This window comes from Mauremys reevesii, linkage group 10 (genome assembly GCF_016161935.1).
Source record: "Mauremys reevesii isolate NIE-2019 linkage group 10, ASM1616193v1, whole genome shotgun sequence".
Classification (NCBI taxonomy): Eukaryota; Metazoa; Chordata; order Testudines; family Geoemydidae; genus Mauremys; species Mauremys reevesii.
The window spans coordinates 17,599,510-17,622,471 of record NC_052632.1 but is presented as its reverse complement, the minus strand read 5'-3'; the positions used below and the strand labels follow the sequence as shown (position 1 = coordinate 17,622,471).

At 41.1% G+C, this 22,962-nt stretch overlaps 1 protein-coding gene across 2 annotated transcripts in view; it reads right to left on the bottom strand.

Annotated features, from left to right (window-relative positions):
- BNC1 (basonuclin 1) overlaps nucleotides 1-22,962 on the bottom strand; it is an 86,117-nt gene that overhangs the window by 44,044 nt on the left and 19,111 nt on the right. Inside the window, exon 1 of one of the 2 annotated variants that reach the window (XM_039490179.1) lies at nucleotides 16,690-16,781. The exons of the other annotated variant lie outside the window; for it this stretch is intronic. Coding sequence (XP_039346113.1) covers nucleotides 16,690-16,698 — 9 coding nt within the window. The 5' untranslated portion in view covers nucleotides 16,699-16,781. Of the gene's footprint in view, nucleotides 1-16,689; nucleotides 16,782-22,962 lie in introns of those variants that run through there. 2 annotated transcript variants of the gene reach the window in all.

The window sequence follows — 22,962 nt, the reverse complement described above, 5'->3', positions numbered from 1 at the left end:
TGGTGTCAGAGCCAGCATAGAAAGGACTATAAAGCAGCTTGATACGGTCCCCAGAGAATTCCCGCAGACAGCGACATTTTTGGGGCACAGCTTGAGCATTTCTACACCTAGCTCTTTCCAGCAGCTGTAATGGCCCAGAGGGGCCATCAGAAGCCAAACTTTGGTTTGGGCAACCCTCAGGCTACTCTAACCTGCAGCAGGGACCAAATTGGCCCCCGTCTGGCCCACGATACAGGAAGCACAAGGGTTACAGAAAGTCAGCTTCATCTGCCCTGGAGCCCTGCATAGAGCTCAGTTCTCGCCCAGGAATTAATTTGGGCTGCTGATTTCAGTCATATGGGATAGGGCCTGTATTAGCTAAGGGGAATTTTGGATGCTCAAGGCCTGTTAGGTCAAGAGCAGGTCTTGTATTTATAACAATAGGAAATCGCCAGCATGACAAAGTCAATAATTTCTATTGAATTAGGTAGTCCTTGCAGTATTATGGGATCTATTTACTTCATATTAGGGCAGGAGAGGGTATTAAGTGAGCAGTGTTCTTACATTACACATTTGTATAACTGCTGTATTAAAAAACCCGGTCACAATTCGCTCAGTGCAAATATTTAACTCCTATTAACATTAACAAGGGGTTACCCAGCATGTGCTTTAGCAAAAAGCAGAACCCAAAGTCTACTGTTAATCTTGAGTAAGCTTTTCAACTTGAAGGAAACTTTAAAAGATCCTTGTATTAAAATCTTAATTTATTCTAAATCTGGATTTTGTATGCAGCATCTACATAGATAAAAACAATGCAGTTAAAATCTGGGTTATGCATTTTCTGATGATGGGAAAGAATTGTGTGTTATCTTTCTGCAACAATGCATTCACAGAGCAAGTTATGCAGTCCACTGTAGACAACGATAAAATCTTTAAAGAGTTCACTACCTATTTCAAAGAAGTCAACAATTATTTCCTGTAACCTGCTTCCCTGAAGTAAATTAAAACAAAACATTTCTCCCAATGAAAGTGGCACAAAAGGATATTAAAAAATCAACAACTTTTTTTGGCACTCTATTGCCCAAAATTGTAAACATTGTACCAGCCTTGCTCACATGAGCAGTCACTAAGGACAATGGGAATGCTTGTACAAGTAAGGCAAGCAGAATTGGGCCCTTTGTCATTTTGTGAAAATGCTTTGATCAGGACTCCCTCAAGACATTATTTTAAACTAAAATGTAATTGACCGGTATTGCACCATATGTTCCTTATGTGAGAGCTCTGTCTTGTTCATTAATTTTTATGCCACTACCGTTGGAATTCAGCCAGTGTAATGTGGAGGCAATTAGCAATGTCAGTGTGCTCATGCCAGCATATAATAATGAGACAGAGATTATGCTTCCTGCTACTAGCAAGGGTCCTCTTCAGATTTTTTTTATGCTACTTGCAAAGTGAAAGATGTAATAAAAACAGGCAGGTGACATGAAATAAAAGTCTTGTTACAGAAGTCAGATTTACTCACTTTAAAAAAAATCTCTCTCCTAATGCTCTCTAAAATATTAATTTATTTTCAGAGGATGAAATTACAGGAACTCTGTGGCCCAATGACCTGCTCCACTCATCTAACACCCAAATCTGCTTCTGCTCCTTATCCATATGCAAAGTTTCAGGATGCCAAGCAGGATTTTAGAACATAAATGTATACTCAAAAAAGAATGTTTATATGTAGTAACTTATGTTAAATCAATGATTTTTTTTAAAACTCCCTTCATAGTTCCTGCACTCATAGCTGTGAAACATGTGCCATTTTTTGTTGCCATTTGTGCTCTTCAGTTCTCCAAGATAAAAGGAATAGAGAATGCCTGAAGTTGCAAGTTATACTTGAGAGCTCACTAAAGTTTCCCCCTCCACCTTCTCCCCCACCACCCCCAATCTCCTTTCAATGAGGTTACTAATGTCAGAATGTAACCTCTGTCTTCTTATCTCAGGAAGTCTCATTTAGCATAAAAGGCAGCAAAAATCCTGCAGTATAAAAAACATCTGCCTGTAGTTGAATTCTGCTTTTCAGTTTAGATTTAGAATTATGCCAGTCACTGAATTTTCCTATTGAGTTCCCCATTCCCATATACTTCAAGGTATATCCAGGAAACCAAAAATAAAAAACCACAAACCAAAAACAACCTATATATACACACAATAATATCATCACAGTCCAAAACTCGTGATAGAATTTTAAAGTTTCCTTGTTAACAACCCACCTGAAGAAACTACATGCAGGTTTACAAACTGGATTTCTCAAAGGGACTTTGCTTTCTGACAAAGAAATATAACTTTATAGTCCAAAGCAAAGAAGGGACTAGAGTGCAAAATTCAAAGTCATGTTCCACCACTTTCCTTCCTATTCCCAAAGTCCTGAGTGAGTCAGATCTCGAGTTTTGGGTCAGTCTATTAAAAAGACAGGACCTGGCTTTAAATTCAGACCAGGGCTCCAATTCTGAATTGTGTAATTGTTTGACCATCTAACTCCCCTCTAATTTTCATGCCACAGGATTCTTTGCTGCATCTACAGAACCAGACTAACACAGCTACCCCTCTGATAATTTTCATGGGAATTCATTATGGAACTTTGTACTAGTTCTGCAAAAATACCGCACAGGAACATCATATTTTAGATATTTAATACAGTAGCATACATGTGCTTGTACTGAGGGGCTGGTGGCCTAATGGATTAATACACCAGCCTTTCCCTCTTTGAAAGCTTGGGTCAAATGTGAAGTGAGTTTGATTAACTCCCTTTAGTTCCTAGTGGGCATTTGTCTACATCACAAAATCACCAGTGTCTGAGGAAATTTCAAATTGAGCAGTCTTGTTTAAATAAGCCCAGGCATAGGACAGCAAGACTGCTGCTAGGCTGGACTGAGACATTGAGAGCCTGATCCAAAGCCCACTTTAGTCATGAGAGTGTCTTTTTACTGAACTGAATGGTCTCTGGATCAGGACTTAACAGAGCTGTGTGGAAATCTTTGCACAGTCTGGCAGCGTTTTGTCTTGAACCTAGCCACTATCAATTCTTCTCATTTTCATGAGCAATAAAATTCAGTCAAAGCGTTTATCTATTTTAAAGTATCTGGCTAGAGCTGGCCAAAACCAATTTTTGACAGAATAGTTTTCCTTCGAAAAATGCAATTTAGTCAAAAATCAAATCATTTTGCGGGAACACGTCTATTTCAACTAAATTTTCAATGTGAAAGAGTCAGACAGGTACAGAGTTTAAGGCCAGGATGGACCACTACATCGTCTAGTCTGATTTCCTGTATATCACAGGCCACCAGCATCACCCAACTCCCCCACACTAAACCAACAACCAAAATTAGACATAAGTATTAAAGCCCACAGAACACTAGACTATTATGTGCCATAGGTAAAGAATAGGAGGGACTAAGGTTCACCCATGCCTGAGGTACCCACAATGAGAAGGAAATGATTAACTGAGATATATCCAGATAATCATGGCAAGGTGACCTGCACCCACAAGCTGCAGAGGAAGGCAAAACTCCCCCAACATCACTGCCAATCTGACCTGGGACAAAATTGCTTCCTGACCCTACATATGGCGATCAGTAAGACCCTGAGCATGTGAGGAAGAACCACTCAGCCCCGCACCTGAGAGAGAGAATTCTCAGTAGCACATCAGAGTCCTAGCCCATCTCATGCTATGCCCTATCTCCAGCTGTGGCCATTCCTAATGCTTCAAAGGAAGGAAAAATTAAAAAAAAAATCCCAGAATACATTGGGAGGAAAAAATCCCTTCATGACTCCTGCAGATGTCTGGCTGAAAGCTTAAAGCATGAGCTTTTAGGAACAAACACAGACACAAACCAAAGCTGAGCCCTAGGGCTGTTGAGCCCTGCCCCCTACAATTACAAGCAACTCCATCCTACAATCACATTAATAATTTAACCACCTCTCTCTTGAAATTAATTAAGTTGTTTGTTCCCACACTCCTGTGGAAGGCTGTTCCAGACCTCACCCCTCTGATGGTTAGGAACCTTCTTCTAACTTCCCGCCTGAATTTGTTCTCTGTCAGTTTATACCCATTTGTTCTTGTGCCAGGGTTGTCCTTTAGCTTAAACAGCTCTTCACTTTCCCTGGTATTAAACCCCCAGTATATTTATAGAGAGCAAGCATATCTCCTCTCAGCCTTCTTTTTGCTAGACAAAAAAAAGACAAGCTCTTCCAGTTTCCTCTCATAAGACAGGATCGCCATACTCCAATCATCCTAACAGTTCTTCTCTGCACCTGTTCCAAATGCAGTTCATCCTTCTTGAACACAGGCAGCCAAAACTGTATACAGTATTCCAAATGAGGTCTTACCAGTGGTTTATACAACATCATTAATACTTCTCCCTCTCTACTGGAAATACTTTGCCTGATACATCCTAGAATTGCATTATCTAAATGAATCATTTCAATAATGTCAAAAATGTTTCATTTTGATAAGGTTAAAACATTTAGTTTTGACTTCATTATTTCATATAGTTTTAGACTTATTTTAAACTAAATTCTAATGTTTTTATATATAAACATATATATATATATAAATATATATTTATATATATATATATATAAATAAATTTTATATTTTAATATGGAAGTTAAAATGAAACATATTGACATTTTTTAAACAATTCAACACTATCAAAACGAAATGATTTGATGGTCCTGCATGAACATTTTTAATTTTGCAGGAAGTTTCAAAATTTTGTTTTTTCATTCCCATTCAGAACAAGTTCTGAAGTTCTGGAATTTCCCACAGAACAGAAATTCCAGTTCCACCCTGCTCTGTATCTGAATTTGTTGTCCATGCACTTAGAAGAACTCAGTAGTGGACCTCAACCTGCTGCCACTGAAGTCAATACCAAACTCCCATTGACTTCAAACAGAAGGAGGATTAGGACCAGGAAATCTTTACTGGCATAACTCCATCTCAACCTGAGTAGAGGCTGCCTCATTCGCTTTCATGTTGTCTGTAATAATAAAGGACAGTTCCACTGTGACTCCATGGTGGGGAGGGAGCAGGTTACACGAAAAAAAATGGCAATCTACAGTAGCTGGGTAGCACTTCAGCCAAATATTATTAATGGCATTAATATAATCCCACTGCAAACTGCAACAGCCATTTCAGTTCCCTATAGTCCTTTAAATAGGTTAGCCTATTATAACAAAATGTGTGTTAATAGCACCATCAGTATAACGATCTGTATTCTAGTTCTGCAGGAATCATACATCAGCAGTTATATTTTGCTAATGTTTCCACTGATCAAATCGTTTCTCTGCTAGGCAGCATTTACACTGCAGTTTCTACACGATACGTAGCAAGTCTATTTCCCCCCCCCCCCCTTTTCTAATAAGCCTAGAACAGATTATGACTCCGTTTTCATTCAGCTTGTGCAGTTGTCTGCCCTGTGGCTCTCCTCCCTAGTGCTGACTTCTGAGGCTTTCCTCCTGCAACGTATATAATGTGTTCAGACACCGGGGATGCAGGGAGAGACTGCAGTCAACATGAGGCATGGCAGAAATGCCAGCTACAATCACAAACTTGCCCCAACCAATTCTGCTTCCGACATAAATTATGTCAGGCACAGAGTTGGCAGGAAGCGGTTTCCCAGGCAGTTAGCAAGGATGCAGTAAGTGAGCATGAGCCAGCCAGCCCTATTTAGGAAGGAGAGTGCAATTGTTTTATAAAAGCAAAATATTTACCTTGTTTCCTCTCTATCCTTCTCATGCATTTCAGTGGTGAGAAAAGGTGTGTGTCTATTTTTCTATCCAAATGTTCCTATTTCTAACTTCCAAACACTGGTGGATACACAGGGCCAGCGAGCACACAACCTGCTGCAGATGGGCAAGTGGATGGGAGCCTTCCCCTTCTTGTACCCCAGTGGAGGGGCAGGACTCCATCACGGCCAGGTGTGCAGGTGATTCCAGGTGGCAACATGCACCCTTACCACCCTCAGGGCCGGATTAAGGAATCCTAGGCTCAAGACACACCAGGACATGTGGCTTTGGCTCCTACTTGGAGTGGCAGTGACAGAGGGTCCCTCTGCCCCTCCCAAAGAGGCAGGGTAGAGGTATAGTGCTTCCCTTCTGCTCCCAGAGTGGCAGCAGTGGTCCCTCTCTCCCTTCCCTCTGCTGAGAGGCAGGGGCAGCTGCAGTAGCTCCCAGTACATGCCCCAGTAGCCCAGATGTATCTGCCTGGGTGGGTTGGCTAAGCCTGTTACACAGTTCTACTCCTGCCACACACACAGTTCTCTGCTGGGATTGACACTGCAGTTTCTACACGACGTAGCAAGTCTATCCCCCCCCCCCTTTCTAATAAGCCTAGAACAGATTATGACTCTGTTTTCATTCAGCTTGTGCAGTTGTCTGCCCTGTGGCTCTCCTCCCTAGTGCTGACTTCTGAGGCAATGAGTCTTGGTGTTAACGCCCCATTGAGTTGCATAGGTACTATCACTCCTCTCAGAGCTATTGTCTCAGGACTTGTCTCCACTTACCGGGGATCGACACACAGTGATCGATCCACCAGGGGTCGATTTAGCTGATCAAGACCCACTAAATCGACCACCGATTGCTCTCCTGTCGACTCCGGTACTCCACCAGAATGAGAAGTATAAGGAAAGTCGATGGGAGAGCATCTCCTGTTGACCCAGCATGGACACCACGGGGGGCTGCCATTCTGAGGTAATTGCATGATGCCAGGAGCTGGGCCCTAAGCACAGGCCCATTGGGTCTATGCCTTAATCCAATCTGGACTGCCCCAATGTTGTCCAGTGACTGAAAAACAATAATTTTGGGACACAGTGGCAAGGTGGCCTCAGTATTCTCTCATTGTCACAGCAGGGAACTAGACTCCAGGTTCTGTCATGGACTTACCATGTGACCTTGGGCAGGTCACTTAAGCCTCTCTGTGCTTTAGTGTCCCCACAGGCGAGATGAATACAACAATCTTACCCATCTCATAGGGCTGTTGTAAGGCTTACTTTATTTTTTCTAAATTACCTTGAGATCCTCAGGTGAACAGTGCTGACAGTGTAAATTATTATTATTCCTCTCTAATTATAGCTCTAGTCCATGCTAGGGGACTGAGTACTTACCTTGAATGCTGTTTCACAGAAAAATGAAATTTTAAACATTTGGGAGAGTTTAAAATAATAAGAGAACCAGGTTGTAGTTTTCATGCAACTTGGAGTCAGCTCCCCACAGAAAGCCAGTGGGCTAAATTCCCCCCTGAGCTACTATGTTGGCTTCTGTCGATCCACACCAGGGCACAGGGCTTCTGCCAGGGAGAAGAGAGGTCACACCTGTAGAAAGGACCCACTGCCTTCCCTTTGTACCAAAATGAGACCAGTATAGCACTTGGCCAGAGAAGGTTCATTCCCATGGCAGCCTTATGTCTTATGTTCTATTGTAGTGCTTAATGTATGATCAGATTAAGCAGGGTACCTGTTTTTTTACTGGAAAAACGCTGAATCACTCAAATGCTTTGGAAGCGGAGTAGAGCAGTGTTTTACAGCTGTCCTCATTTCTCAGTGGTCACAGAGCGACAAAAACATCAATGCATATCCACTATGCCAACTGTATTATTGCTGTGCAGAAGCTCCCATTTGGCAAGATATGAAAAGGAGCTTAGAAATATGCTAATAGTAGTTAGGCTTTACTGTGCTCTTAGCACAGTTGTAGATTATTACTAGAGCTAGCCCAAAATCAGAATTCTGAATCTAACCCCCTTCAAATTTAAGGGGAGTTTGGATTCAATTCTTCCTCCAAATCCAAACCTCTGGCTTCAGGGTTTGACTGGATCCAAGATTAGAAGGCACCTATTTTTTGGTTCAGATGCAGGGCAATCTTGGAAGACCTTATAAAATCTCTGCCATTTGCAGCTCAAATATAACAAGAAGACTTTGTGAAGTTTTAGTGACGTCAAATCTGAACCCAAAATCTGATTTGGCTTCATAACTCAGGCCCAAGACCTAAACTAAACCTAATACAGATCTCAATGTTGCCTTGTAGGTCACTCTGTAGGTAGTACTGTGCCAGTGGGAAAAATAGTCTATAAAACACTAAGCCAAAAGCATTCCTGGTGAAACTCCACTAATTTGATGAATATGGCCCCAAGTTTATTCTGTAGGAATACACAAGGATCTAGTTTTATGGATAGTTAAGATTGTGAGTATGGGTGTGATCATCTCATCTTGGTCCCCATTGGAACAGATCCCAAAACCACCACACACTTTGACACCGTTTATTATATTTGGCAATGTTGAAGCTAGGTGGGTGCATTGGCAGAACTTGTAAGGAACCTCTCCTCTTTAATTGGTGGGAATATACCTGTAAGCCTAAGCAGTGTTTGTAAGGCTAAGCATTCCCGCAAGGGAAAACGAAGTGAGACAATTCAGTTGGTGTTCAGATTCTCAAGAGACAGAAGGACTGAGGCACTCTTTCACGTTGCCCAAAGGGCCCTGTTAATACCTTCTGTTGGTTTACTCTGAAACTGTGTCCCTTGTCTCAGTTAAAGCAGAAGTTGATGAAACACAAATCCAGCCCAGAGGAGTTCTTCCCAAGCTCTGTAGGGAAAGTTTGGACAAGGCCCAAGTGAGGCTACTGTTATTATACTCTTACGTGCATGAACTTCAAATTCATGCTCGAGCGTCTTAAAAAAAAAAAAAGGTTTTGACAAACTCTTTAAAGCAACTGTCACTAGCCTGGTATGTATATTCCTTACATCATTCTATATCAGCAAGATAATTGTGCTTTGGGAGGTGGCATGTGAATAGTCGTCAAAGAGGAGGAGGTACATCTGGGAATTAGTTATAAAAATTAGTGTGATGGTTAAAGTTATCAAAGTGACAGAAAAAACACCCCTTGGTACGCTCCGGAATGAGTTTTTAATCAATGTAACAAAGCCCTGCCCACTGTGTAAGATCACACTATGCATTCTCCATTCCTGGCCCTACCAGGGGGGTTCAGGCAGGTATTAAAACTGACTGCTGATGCCAGGATGCTGAAGTGATATTTTGCAAGACATTGTGGGTCTCAGCTGAACACATAGCAAAGTTCTCCATAAAACCACTGCCTTAACATCAAGGACAGGAGAAAAAATGGCAGATCAAGAAGGTTAGGGTATCTCTACAATATTTGTTTTATTCTGCAAAATCCCACTAATTCCAGGCTCTCTAGTATTTAAAAAGCACACACCTTTTTAATGCTCAGATACAGCCAAAACAGTGGGCTCAGTCCTGCCCTAATCGACATCAATGGGATTTTTGCCATTGACTTCAATGGCAGAAGGACTAAACTCAATTTGAAGAGGCAGGGCGGCTGCCCTGTTAACCCAATCTTGTAGAAAAAAATTCCAGAAAAACTGCAATTGTAGCAAAGGTTGTAATTTACCCCTGACCCACACTACTCAACCCCTATGAGGTGTGAATTGCCTCCATCTCCTCTATAGCCAAGTGGCTTCCCCATTAAGGCTGGGGCTAGCCAACCCAGATTACAGAATGAGCCACACTGGGGCAAGCGCAGGATAATTCCCAGCACATAGGTGTAGTGAAGGGGGAAGCAAGAAAGATTTCTGTAGGGAAGACCCTGACAGCAGGAGGGTTGGAGGCAAAAGCCAGAAAGTGAATGCTCCAGCCAGGGGCTGGGAGTGACCTGCCAAAGCAGGAAGGCCTGGGAGTAGAGTGAATTGGAGACTGCTTGGAATGAGCAAGCTTCAGCAAAAAGACCTGGAACATGTACAGTGAGACTACAGCGAGTGGGAGTGACCTGACAAGAAGGTAAAATGGATGGACTGCGTTTTTGGACCTTGAGTTTCATTTTGGAGCTTTATTTAGGTGAATAAAGCTCAGACCCCTGGAAAAACGGGCCAAATGGACAAGAAAAGCCTCTGTGGCATTTAAGAAGCCCTTTGAAGGAGCAGTTGTTATCAGGGCAGTACAGAGGCGCCCCTGGCCTTGAGTGGGCACACAGGGTGCAGCAGACCCCACTACACCCTCTCACATCTCATAAATTAGATGTGTACTACAAAGCTTCCTGCTGACATTGCTTTGCACAAGCAATATTTTTCACTTCTTCCTTAAAAAAAATAAATTCAAAGAAATTAAGTACAACTCCCCCCTACATTATGCAGGCTTAAGGTTACAGTTAAAATTACTTCTCGGGAAATGCAAAATTTAACTTTCCTACAGCAGCATTAACTTGCCCTGATTGCACAGTTTGTATTTTTTATGATATTCATTTTTACTTCAAAATCAATAACCTGTCAAGCTATGACTTTAGCTAGGAACTACTACATATGTGCAACATGTGTGGGATGATAGTGATGTACAGACTTAAACCTTAGCATTTCTTGACCTTAATATTTTTAACTGTGCAATCTTAAGGTTGCATTTGTATAGGGTTTCTCATCTTTTGTCCCCGTTCCCCCCCGGGCCAACTGACCATTATAAAGCTGCCAAACTAATATGTAAGCCAAGTTTAAGCCCAGCGTGAACTTTTATGGCTGGGTTAGAAATACTGAAAGTGGAAATGCTGACATAATCTTAGCTATAGCTGTGTTAGCAGAAGAATATTTAATGGAAAAAATGAAGGAGACAGATTCTTTTAGCTACACTTGCTTCATTGCTTTTAGGTGAAAATTCTGGTAAGTATATCCTCTGTTTATGTCCTTGATTACTTAGAGGATTCCTTCATATATGGGAAATACTGTGTATGTATAAGAAATACTATGATACACACTGTATGACAAGAAGTATTGTCAGTACACAGAAACCTCTGTTACCAATAGGCACTATTAAAAAATTAGACGTTAATCAACTTATGCATGATTTCCAATATATATTAGTTACTATAACATTTCTAAAGATCAGGTACAGTTGTATCAATCAGGGTGTGGACTGGACATTTTCTACCAGCTCATTCTGATGTATTATTAATTTGCTTACTGCACTGTAAAGCCTTGACAAAATACTCCTCAGAGCCGTGTCTACAGTTTTTTCCTTCCACACACCTGCCTCCCCTCCAAAACTCAGTGGACTTCAGATTTAGCTTTGGCTGTAGTCTTTCCAGATGGCCTATCTATGAGCTCTGGGCTTTATAGCTGTCGAATGACAGTTCCTATCAGCAACTCCCTAATGAAAAAGGGTTACCAAGAGGGTTCAAATGGCACCAATTTATGTTACCTCCCTCCTCCCTCAAGGTCTGTGGAAATATGGATACTTGTAAACAACATTCAATTAAAAGCAGACCCCAAATTTGTAATTTGTTAGAACACTCCAGGCAATTTTAAATCTTAACAGCAAAGTAAAACCTGAATTCAACTTTCATGTAAAGTGTTCTAATACTTTGGGCCACATTTGGCCCAACAGAACTTTCTTTGGAATGACACAGTAGCACCTTAACAACTAGCATAAAGGGTTTTGGGGTTTTTTTGGTTGTTGTTTTTGAATGCACATACGAGTAGAGTAGGTAGGAGTATTTCTTATAAACATCTTAAATTACAAACAAATAATACACAAAATGAACAAATTGTAGAACTGTCGAACTTGGCCGAGTATATTTGAGATGCCAACAATGGGTAAATCAAGTTGTCTGATAACTGAAAAAATGAAAATAAAGCCAATGGAAAAGATGAATAGAGGGAATGACAAATTTAGTTCTACAGTTAAATTTAACAGGTCTTTTATCAGCATGCCAAAGAAGCTGCTTGCTAGCAGACTGGGGCAACATTAACTAGATCATTCTTCCTAAGAGGATACCTGGAGTTCAATTTTTACCTTAAATGATAATGTCTAAGCCCCTATTAGTATGCTAAGTAATATCAATTCTTTTGTAAAATATCTTGAAGAAGGACCTGTAAGATATCAAACACTGGTGGGGCTACTCAGTGACCAGGTGCTTTGTTGTGGTAGCAGTTATCTGCAAGGCCCTGCTCTAGAGAATACTAACCACCAAGCCTTTAGGAGCAATGTGCCAAGCAAATATTTATTTGTTGCCTTGACTCTCCTGGAACAGCAATGCAAGTGTCTCCCGCTCTGTGTAATATGAGCCCCAGCATGGATTTCCGGCTAGGTAGAAGGGAATCTACCACTTTCTCAAAAAAAGCTATAACTTGTAATCTCTGCTTGTCACACGTCCAGCCATCAGGGTGAGATTTGGCACCAGTCAGGATACAGAATGCTCCCACGCACAGCTAGCCTTTGAGGGAAAGTTCACAGAGAGTCCATCCCCAAGTACACCCAACAGGCAAACTGCAGCTGTCTGGGCCAGTCTGGAGCGCTGTGAATGGCTCAGGCTTGGTCATCTTGATCTTTCTAATAATCTTGTGCATCAGAAGAATATGTAGATCATTTCAACCAAGGATCTCAAAAGAGCTTAGCAGTTACTGACAGCGGAAGGACCCCAAGTGCACTTTAAAATGTAGTGGATCAGATTCTGCCCTCACTACAGTAGTTTTAGTCCAGAGTAATTCAAAGGAAGTCAGTAAAGTTACTCTACATTTACACTGGTGTAACCAAGAACAGAATTTAGTCTACTAATTTTTCACTATAGCCTGTTACCCCTACAGATGTGGCACTTGTACTTTTTTAGTCTTCTAAATGTTTCGTGGTCTGACTATTTTTTTTTCCCTTTGAGAAAAGGATGTCTCTGTTCTGAGCTGGATGAAAATTGTGGTGGATGCAAAAGAAAGGGAGAGATTTCAAATATATTTTCATCAGAACTTTCATTTCTATCACTGGCATTGCTGGTGTTAGCCCAGAACCCCCCAAAAGGCAAGCTGCAACCCATCATACATCTGAAGATATGAAGGGGTTAATTTCCTTTCTTGTAGTTTTCTATACCAGACCAGATGCTTGGTTGGGAGGAAATGTAACCCAAGCACCTGGACTAGTACAGCATATTGAATAATGAAAATATTTTTATGCACTATGCTTATAAAATGCCCCACTCACTGTGCAATACCTGGTATATTTAGAGCCTTCTTTCAAGGATTTTCATTTCAGACTGAGAAATAGATCCACATGCTACTTGTTAAAATGCAACTACCCTGTAAAATACCTAAACTTCTTTGTGAACACTGATCCTTAGCTGTTGGTCTGTGGATTTACTATACCTTACGCTTGCATATTAAAAATAATAAACCAAGGTGATGGAAATCAGAGTATTTAAAGTGCCACTTTAAACTTCAGTTTAAAGTTTATACATCAAGTGCAGTGCATTCTTCTGTTTCTCTGATGACAAGTTAATGTGGGTGATAAGGTGGAAACAAAAAGCAAGGGAATAATCTTGATTCAAAGAGGTTAAACACAAACAGCAGTAGAGAATATTATTCAAGGAATGCACAGGTTCTCTTTACATAACACTTATTGCAGCCAGTTATTACGACTGCTGTCTTAAACCATGACAGATTGTGAAGGGTCAAAGATAATTTTTATCAATCAGCCTCTTTTTGTCTTTGGCAGGTTTAATCATGTCACTTGGAATGTAGCATGAGGGGTCTGATGAAATTGGAAAAGCATGTGGAGATAAAAATCACTCTCAGATGAATTCAGACACTTCCTGCCACTCTGCAGATGCCACAATGCTGCAAGCCACCCTCCCAGGAGAGATGATTCACCTGGAAGGAGGGCCAGGCTCTGCCAGATGTGTAGGAAGCTGCCTGAGACCTACATGCTAACACAGTCTCAATTGTATGAAGCATATGCTTTCAGTCAAGGGTGGAAAATACAGGCACCAGCACATGCCAAAAGTCTTTCAAGCATGGCCCACCAGTCAGCCTGAAGCTTAATGCGCTGATCCATCGAGTCAGCAGATGTGTGTCACCACAGTACAAGTTGAGGCTGGTTACAGCTATACAAGAGCTAAGTGACCTAATCCAGATATTTAAATCCTACAAAGAAAACCATCTTCTTGTCACTTGGAAGGCTTAATGTGGGACTTCAAGATTTTCACTATTTGTGCTTTAAAAAAACCAACACATAGCTTTGAAAGTACAAATCCCAACCCAGAGTTACACTTCTATGTATTCAGAGTCAATCTGATCAAGGCATAACATGACTTTGCTTTTAAGCATGGCACACACAAAATGAACATCTGCAGAATTTTATTGCTAGAGCCGTAAATGCTCCTTATCCACTTGGTTTGAGGCAGAACTCCAAAAATACCTGAACAGAAAGTTTATTTGCAGTGTACCACCATGTACTTGGTAGAACCAGTGAGTTATACAAGCTATTCTTTCACTCCCAGCCAGTACTGTTCAGGTCAGCAAGGAGTCCAGCAGCAGCAGCTGGCTCCGTGCTGCCTGGGAGCTCCTCCCTCTTTTCCATTTAACAATCTTTTAGTGGGGTGCTGTGTTTCCTGGCACACACAGAACAATTTACCACTGAACTATCTGCCTTGTCCGCACAGAGGGACTGGTTTAAAGAAATCAAAACTTCTTAGCATCCAAGGATCAGCGTAGGACAGTGCAGGAGTGCAGAGTGCCACTTCACAGTCTGCAGCACTCATTTCAAACAGGTTGTCCAGACGTAAGTGATAAGATGTAGCTCTTACTGGGCAAACACAATTAGGCTGATGGAAAGCCTGTTCTTAAAAGAAAGTCTTTTCTATAGATCACCTGGAGTCCAGTTCAGAGAAAGCTTTCTTAAAACGTTTCTGTCTGTAAATACCCAGACCTTTGGAAGAACACTGATCTTTCACAATGATTTAACTGTGCTTTGACATGGCTCCCCTGTGTCTGTGGCAGTCACACACCTGTTCCATTTATGCCCAAAAGACCACAAAAAGCAGCTTTGCCTCAGTGTTTAAACTCAAAATAATAAACAGGACTTTTCTGCCTTGGGAAGCGTCAGTCTTGCAATCGGTTCTTTGGAAGGAATACCTGGACATTTAAAAGTTAACTCCTGAGCAGATAAGACCATATCAGATTTAAGAAAATAAAGATTTGTTGGTTTACATAGGAAACTCACTGGACAAACAGATTTTTTCTATCACTAGCCCCACACCTACTCTGCATCCTCAGGTACATGCCCATTCTACACCCCCATAAACCCCACAATTTCACATTTGCCTCTTGCCCTAACAAACCGCTGCTTCTCCTGTAGCAACGGTGTTGTTTCACTTCTCCCAGGTTAAAGGGAAGCAGCTCCTCTCCCGCTTCCCAGACCTGGTTTTGCAGCACAGGGACTGGGGGAGTGGGGAGGTTGCAGGGAACAGACTGGCCCATTTTTCAAAGGAGGGGACTGGAGAAGGAGCAAGCAGAGTCACCCTGAGATCTCTCTTCCACTATTTTGAGAATAGTGTTGGCTGCTTCCTGAGGCTCCACCCTAAACCTTGTCTCTACTTCTGAAAGTAGGGAGAGGAGCGTGCTGTCTACCACCTGCAACAGCTGTAACTGGCTACTCTTCCCCAGGAGGTGGGGAGTAGGGGAAGGCAACCAATTGAGAGGGCATTTCCTCAGCCCATCCCAAAATTGCTCCAAGGCTGGAGATTCTTGCATCATGGCAAGATTGGTACCAGCAGAGGTCAAAATAGCGATAAATTCACAAGAGGGCTGCCAACACTGCAGACAGGGGTGGGGACAAAATAACAGTGACACAACCACAATCCAAAAGAAGGAGAAAATTAAATGGCTTTTTGTTCTAGTTTAGGTTCTAATGCAGCATCAAACATCATCCTGTCTAGCTGTCATAGTACCCTGACACTGTAACATTGATGTTTAAAGCTTTATATACGTGTTCATTAGTTTTTAAAAGGCAGCATACATTCCAATTATTCCTTGCTGAGATCACCACCAACTTCCTGTCGAATTACACACCCTAGTAAAACCAAAACCTATTCCTTTACTTTATAAAGTGAAGAAACTGTGAGCTCTTCAGGGCAAGAGATGTGTCTTGGTACATGTTTGGACAGTGCTTAGCATGTTGTTGGTGCTATCAGGATACAACTGCATCAGTACACTCCCAATGATTTTAAAGAAACAGAAATTTTGTGAGAACAAGATATTGTTAATTTAATATGTAATGTATTTAAGCAATTGGGAAACATTTGTTTTTATTCAAACAAGCTGTTCTGAAAAAGTTAAGCTACTGTAGTATGTGTGGGCGAACTGCCTTCCGTAATTGTTATCTACAACAGATCTGAAGGGAGATGTTTATCTTCTGAAATGAAGTGTGTAGATGCAGGTTTCTGTAAACCTTCTTTATAAAAATACCAACCTATTTTTTTTTGCCATGGATCTTTTGTGTGCAAATTGCTCAAATCCAGATGGAAAATTAAAGACCTCTCTTTAGACAAGTAGAGTCATTTGAATTTATGAAAATACACGGTTGCATGCAGAAATCACATCTAACCAAACATGACAAAAATGTCCTCTTTGCCCACAAAGGAACTGATCATATGATTTATAGTTGGAGTTTACACGTATGCATATTCAAAAATAATTATTAATAGCTGCTCTTTTTCTGCTCCTTTGGAGCAGTAACATGTAGCAGTACAGAAAGGCCTCATACACTCACAAACACACTCTTGCTCAACTTTGTACCTTGGAGAACCTCCTTCCCCCAAAATCTTTATTAGTTCCACTAACTCAACTGTTTTATTTTCATGTCTAGAGACAATTTGAAAAGAAAAAAGAAAAAAAGGTCAAACACTCACCCAAAACATGCAATTCTATGAGTCGGTGTGTATACAACTTGTTGTCTGGTATTGGTTGTGGGATACTTTCATTCCAGCAAGTTGGAATTCTAATGGCGATCACAAGGACATGTATGGCAAGATGTATATATCACTGTATAATCTTTCATGCTGCTGGTATTTTATCTTTAAATTCATAGGAACATTACAAGATTATATTATTACTGATGCAACAGTTCCCAGAGCCTTAGATAGGAGTCCTTTAATTATTTTAAAGCTAAACAAATACAAATAATGCAATACAATCTTTGACCATAAAGCATTACTGAATTGCTCCTTTCAAACAAAGATGAACTCTGAAGCCTAATTATGACTACTAAGATGTCACACTTGTAACAGGATGGCTTGCCCTTGCCTCGTTACTCAAGAGGCACACCTGAGTTGGATCAGGTAAAGGGCAACAGGTGGCTACAGTGAAGGGGGAAACAGGGGAAACTGCAGAAAGTAGGAAAGGCTGTTGGAGGGAAGACCCTGATACCAGGGGGTCTGGAAACCACAGAGTCCAGTCAGGTCAGGTCATGTGGGAGTAGCCTGCCAAAGCAGGAACACCTTGGAGTAGGTTGAACCAGAGACTGCTGAGAGTGCACAGGGACCAGCAGAAAGACCTGGAATGCAAGGTTTCCCTGCTGAGACTACAGGCAAGAAAACCCTGGGAGTGACCTGAGAAGTGGGTAAAACTGATGGACTGTTTTGGTACTTAGTTTTATTTTGGGGCTTTATTTGTGTGAATAAACTTGGACCCCTGAGACGGGGTGGCCAATAGACAAGGAGAGGCTGTGTGGTGTTTAAGAAGGCCTTTTGCTAGAAGGGCACTGCTGAGGCACAGCTGGCCCCAAGGGGATGCTCAAGAAGTGGCAGACCCCCTTACAATACTGGTACGCTGCTGAATGACCTATCAGATCCAGTCAGCAAATGTTGGTGGCAAATGTGGCTGACCACCCTGGGCATATCTTGATGTTACATTTGTTTGAAAGGAGATTGCATAGGTGACAGATGCCAAACCATGTGTAAGTTCCAGCCACAGCAAAGACTGAAACAACAAGCTGTGACAGTTTGGTTTAGAATAAAAAGTTACTATATTTTTATATATAAATAAAATAAAGCCACCAAAAAGGTGATACTCTTGTTATTACAGTGTGTCCCTGATCTAGTAACTCTCCCAATGCCATTTCTAACCATCAGCTTTATTTATCAGGTATATTATATTAATTAGTATGTAGTTCAGCTAGTCTGCACCCAATCATTCCCTTTTACAAAATGGAAGGAGTTATTTTTATGAGGGAAAAAAAAAAGATCATAAGCCTGTTTCTCCATTGCTCTACAGTGGGTCTAGTCTTTACTACCTGTGCAAAGTGAGCATAAAACTTTGTGAAAACAGAATGGCATTGTTTCTTACTCAGTTTGTTATATGTCATGTAAATGACTACAGAAGGTGCCAGGCAGTAGAGATTCAGGCTCATAAGACTTGCAATATTCTTTACTTTCCTCATAAATATCTGCTTTCTGAAACTAGAAAGAAGATATAGGGCCAGACTAGTTTTAAAGTCACACTGTGACTGCATGAAGTGATTGCATGAAGAGACACTGTAATTCCTGGAGATGTGCTGCTTGCAGAGAACAAAGTAGGCAGAATGCATGGAAGAGAGCATACAGGAATGGCGATGGCTATACTCAGTAACATAACGGTGCTTCCTCCAGTATGTACCACCCCAAATCCTCCAGTAGGTCCATACGACCACAAAAGCATGTCCGAGTGCAGTGGGTCTCAGCTCTCTTACAGCAATCAGGGAAGGGCAGGGTTTCCATAAACCCTGACACCTAGTTGTGACCCCAGGATTGAGAGAACAGTGCCAGGACTACATCCCTATTCAGGGAAAGCAAGCAAATGATACCTCTGTTAGGAATTCAGTTAGGCCCACAGATTTGCAATGGCCTCAATTTACAACACAGGTGCTTACTTCAGCTGTTTTCAGGAGAGCCTATACAAATTACTTCTGTTTACGGTCTTTAATTACTGCACAGTTTTAGTTCAATACTAATTTTGAAATGGTGCTTTTTAAAAAAAAAAAAGAAGAAAAAGTCATGCCAGATTTGCTCTTAAGTCAAGACTAGTCTTTTTTTTCTCTTTGATTGAGTCTTTCTATCACCTTATGCTATCAACAAACCTAAAATAGATAAGATATCCAATTTAAAAAAATCCCTTCAACTTTATTCCCCCCACCCACCCCCAATAATTACCACAACTATGGAGTGGAAATGCGTCTGTTAGTCTATAAGGTGCCACAGGACTCTTTGAACCTCCTTTATGGCTCCCAAAGAATCCTGCTTTGAAAGGACAAAAACATACAAATCTATTACTTAAATATCCTTTGGATGATTATTATTGTCTAAAGGTGGAGTCATTCTAGGGAAGAGGATAGAATCAGGGAACCATAGGGCTGCAAGGGACCTTGAGAGGTCATTGACTCCAGCCCCTTGCACTGAGGCAGGACCAAGTAAACCTAGACTTCCCTGAGAGGTGTTTGTCCAACCTGGATGATCATTCAGTGTGGACTCAAGAACAAAACAGCACCATGTAATAATTCCTTTTCTTGTCTTACAACACACCTTCTTACACATCATTTTTCAGTTATGCAGTATCTATTTTTCATAGGCACGTGAGGGTACTCTTTCTTGCCTTTTAGCACCAGACACAATGAACATCCAGCACTATCCTAGACGCTCAGCACTTTAAACAAGAAATGTATGCATCATTGACACTATTCCAATGCACACAGCATTCATTACATGGCACACTTGCTAAAGCTGACCTCGTAGACTGTGTAAATGTCTTCACTCAGGTGATCTTTGAACTTATCCCCTTCTTATGTCTTTCTCTTTCTCTCTCATATGACACTTCAAAGACTGGGGGTGGGAACTGCAATTGTCTGGACTTGCAGATGGGGCAGGTAAACAAACTGGCCCGGCCCACCAGGGGCTTTCCCTACACAAGCAGCGTCCCAAGTTTGGGAAACACCGTTGTAAGGGATTAGTTACATAAACTCTCATTTTGAAGTGTCTATAGTTATTTTTTTAATGGGGGGGGGGAGGGAGAGTGGGAACAGACATGTCCCTGGGCAACAATTTATTGGGCATGTTAATCTGAAATTTCAAGATTGTTTCTATGGACATCAACTTTTTCTGTTAACGATTTCACATTTTATTACCTAGTGTTTTGTTGCATTGATGTTAAAAGGGTAAACATCCAGCTATTGGAACAGGGTACTCTGGATGGGGGCCTAAATCTTGTTCCTGTTCTAGGCCTGACCATCATCTCCTGCTAGAAAAGTCACAGGCAGTGTATGAAGGGGAGGAAATCCATGGTTTTTTTCCTCACAGATTTACCCTGGTTGGTTGGGAGCATGTGTGTGGGTGAGGAAACGAGGTTTGCTGTGAAGGGGGCCCACTGGAAAGATAATACAGGTTGGGGCTAAATTATCTTTCCTCTGTGATTTCCAAAGGCAAGGTGCGTGTAGGGGAGAAATGGTGTCTCCCACAGGCCTAGCTCCCTTCCCTATTCCATGGGCCCACAGAACACCCTCTGAGATCCATGGGAGGGGTGAATGTGGGGGTATTTGCCATGGAGGAGGCAGAGTCTCCTTTACATATTGGGAGGGTGTGATCCACTCTCAGAGAGTCCTTGCTGGGATCAGAAAGATACAATCACGCCATTGGTTATTCTAGATTTACACCGATATACTGCACATATGCCAATGGAGTTAATCTGAATTAAAAATGGAGCATCATCTGCCCCAACCTCTCTGCCAATATTAACTAAACATACTATATTAATTTTCTACTCTGTAAAGATAAACACTATATGCACTAAATAATGCCAGCTCTATTACAAAAATACAATTTAGATCCTTCAGAAGAATAATTTTCCTGGCTTAACTTTGAAATATTTTAAGTATTGCTTTAAAGTTGGGCATTAAAATAACTGTTAGCGAAATACATCACTAGAGACTATTGTTGCTTTCAAATGCAGTTTACTAAAAAAAAATTGAGTGTCAGAATAGTCCCTGGATTTTTTTTTTTTTTTTTTTTTTTTTTGCTTTGAACTGCTCAGGCAGAGCATGGTTTTGTCATTGTTACTAGTAGACGGCATCTGGTATTTCAGATCAAACACAGTATGTAGTCCAGATGTGTTAACTGTCACTCTAAGAGTAAACATTTCTGATGGACACAGTGTGTTAACAACAGATTATTACTCATGATGTTACATAGTTACCAAAAGTTAGTCCAAGAATCAGAGATAACACCACAGAGTACTGCTCCTAGAAACGATGCAGACTGAAATGTTTATGGATATGTTTACTTTTTTTAAAAAAAACCTGCTCTTAGAGGGAGACTGAGATATTACAGTCTTCTGCAAAAACAAGTGACTTTAAACAGCTTGCAGTGACCACATGGGCAGTATGGTACTATTAATTCTGGGGGGCAGAACTGACAATAGACCAATAGCTACCAAGGAATATTAAGCAGCACAATATTAAATTAACTGTTATCCACTAGAAGTACTCAAAACACATGTAAGTGTGACTCTGGTGCTAGGCATGTTATTATTTCAGACTCATCCATTTACATTTTAAAAGGAATTTAATGCTTGTGAAGTGTGCCAGATTGACAGCCCTTTAGAGGCAAGATATTTATCAACCCACACACCTGATACAGCACAAACAATAGTATATGCAATACAAGTTTCTTCCCACACCAACGGATCTCGATGAGAAGAAACTTTTGTGAGGGCAGGACAATTGTTCAGTTTCTATGCCCGTTCAATCCTGGGTTTTTCTTCTGAGACTACCAACGGTATGTTGTGTTCTGTTATGAGCATGGCCTGTACGGAAATAGTCAGCCCATTTCATGTAGCTCACCAAACAGCCATCAGTGGCAACAATCTTTGATCATCAGGTTGAACCTGAGCCAATTCTAGATATTTTGGTTTTTGTTTGTTAGGTTATGTGGCTGTTGTCAATCTCAGAAAGATGTTACACCATGAGAGAGAATTTGAGGCAGCTAAGGGCTTGTCTACACAGGGAGTTATTCTGGAATAGTTATTCTAGAATAATTTCCTATGTGGAACTTCCTGCATGGACTTCTTCTCAAACAAGAATGCCTTACTCCAAATTATCTTAACCCACATTCAGAGGGCTTATCTAGACAGAAAGTTAGTGTGCAGCAAGCTTGGGAGTAAATCTACAATGCACTACTATCACCCAGCTAACCACATGCTGGCCTGAGAACTGTCACAGAGAGGCATGGCACTAATTGCTCTCAGATGTTCGCAGTTTTCATGCTACTGGGTGCTCTCACACAGAGTATTATGAAACAGATTGAGTACAATCCCAATGCAGGATCAGAGTATCAAATTCTCAAGTCACCAATTACAGTTTCCCAGGACTAGACACTTTACCTTAGAGAGAAGGGACCTTTGCCTGCCACTCAAATGTTGTTATGGGAGTTGCCTTGCTTTGCCCATTAGGATAGTTCGTATAAACTAAACTGGCGCTCTGCACACTCATATGCTGAGGGACAGTACAAGGCCTACGCAGTACTGAAAGGCCCAGCTAAGAACTCAAAATAGGGATTAAGTGGGATTTGTGAATGTCAGCCACACTCAATATTGTTAATTTATGTGGCATTCAATCAAATAAGTTACAGAAATCAACATAATTTATGTTTTGGAGAACCCCAGTTTCCTGTGCACTGCAAACTCTATCTGCTCCTTAAAGTTATCACGCTTTATGCAATCAACATAGCTGCACTGAAGTCAGTGCTATGCTGACCTACTCCAGCTGAGGAGATAGCTCATTGGTTCCACCCTACTCAAATAATAATCTTTACAGATTTGAATAGGAAAACATTTTAAATTGAGAAACCATTAGAAAGCATAAAAGTCACTGCTTAGCAAAGGAGATATCAACTTACAGTCTTAAAAACTGCAGCAAACGTGCTTTTGATTACAGGGGTGTGCCAGTGGTGTTACAATTAAAGGTGTGCTGTCACTTCAATCATAAGTCCTATTGGTCAGTGTTTATAAAAAACTTGCTACAGGCTGAAATGTCTTATAGAAGTTCTCAGCTAGGGAACAAACTTATACACAAGATTTTAAAAGAAAACAAATGAGCCGTTTCTTATGTTAGACTTTGAGTGTGTTTTGTGCTTCTAGAAATGAAACATTTAAAAATGTTT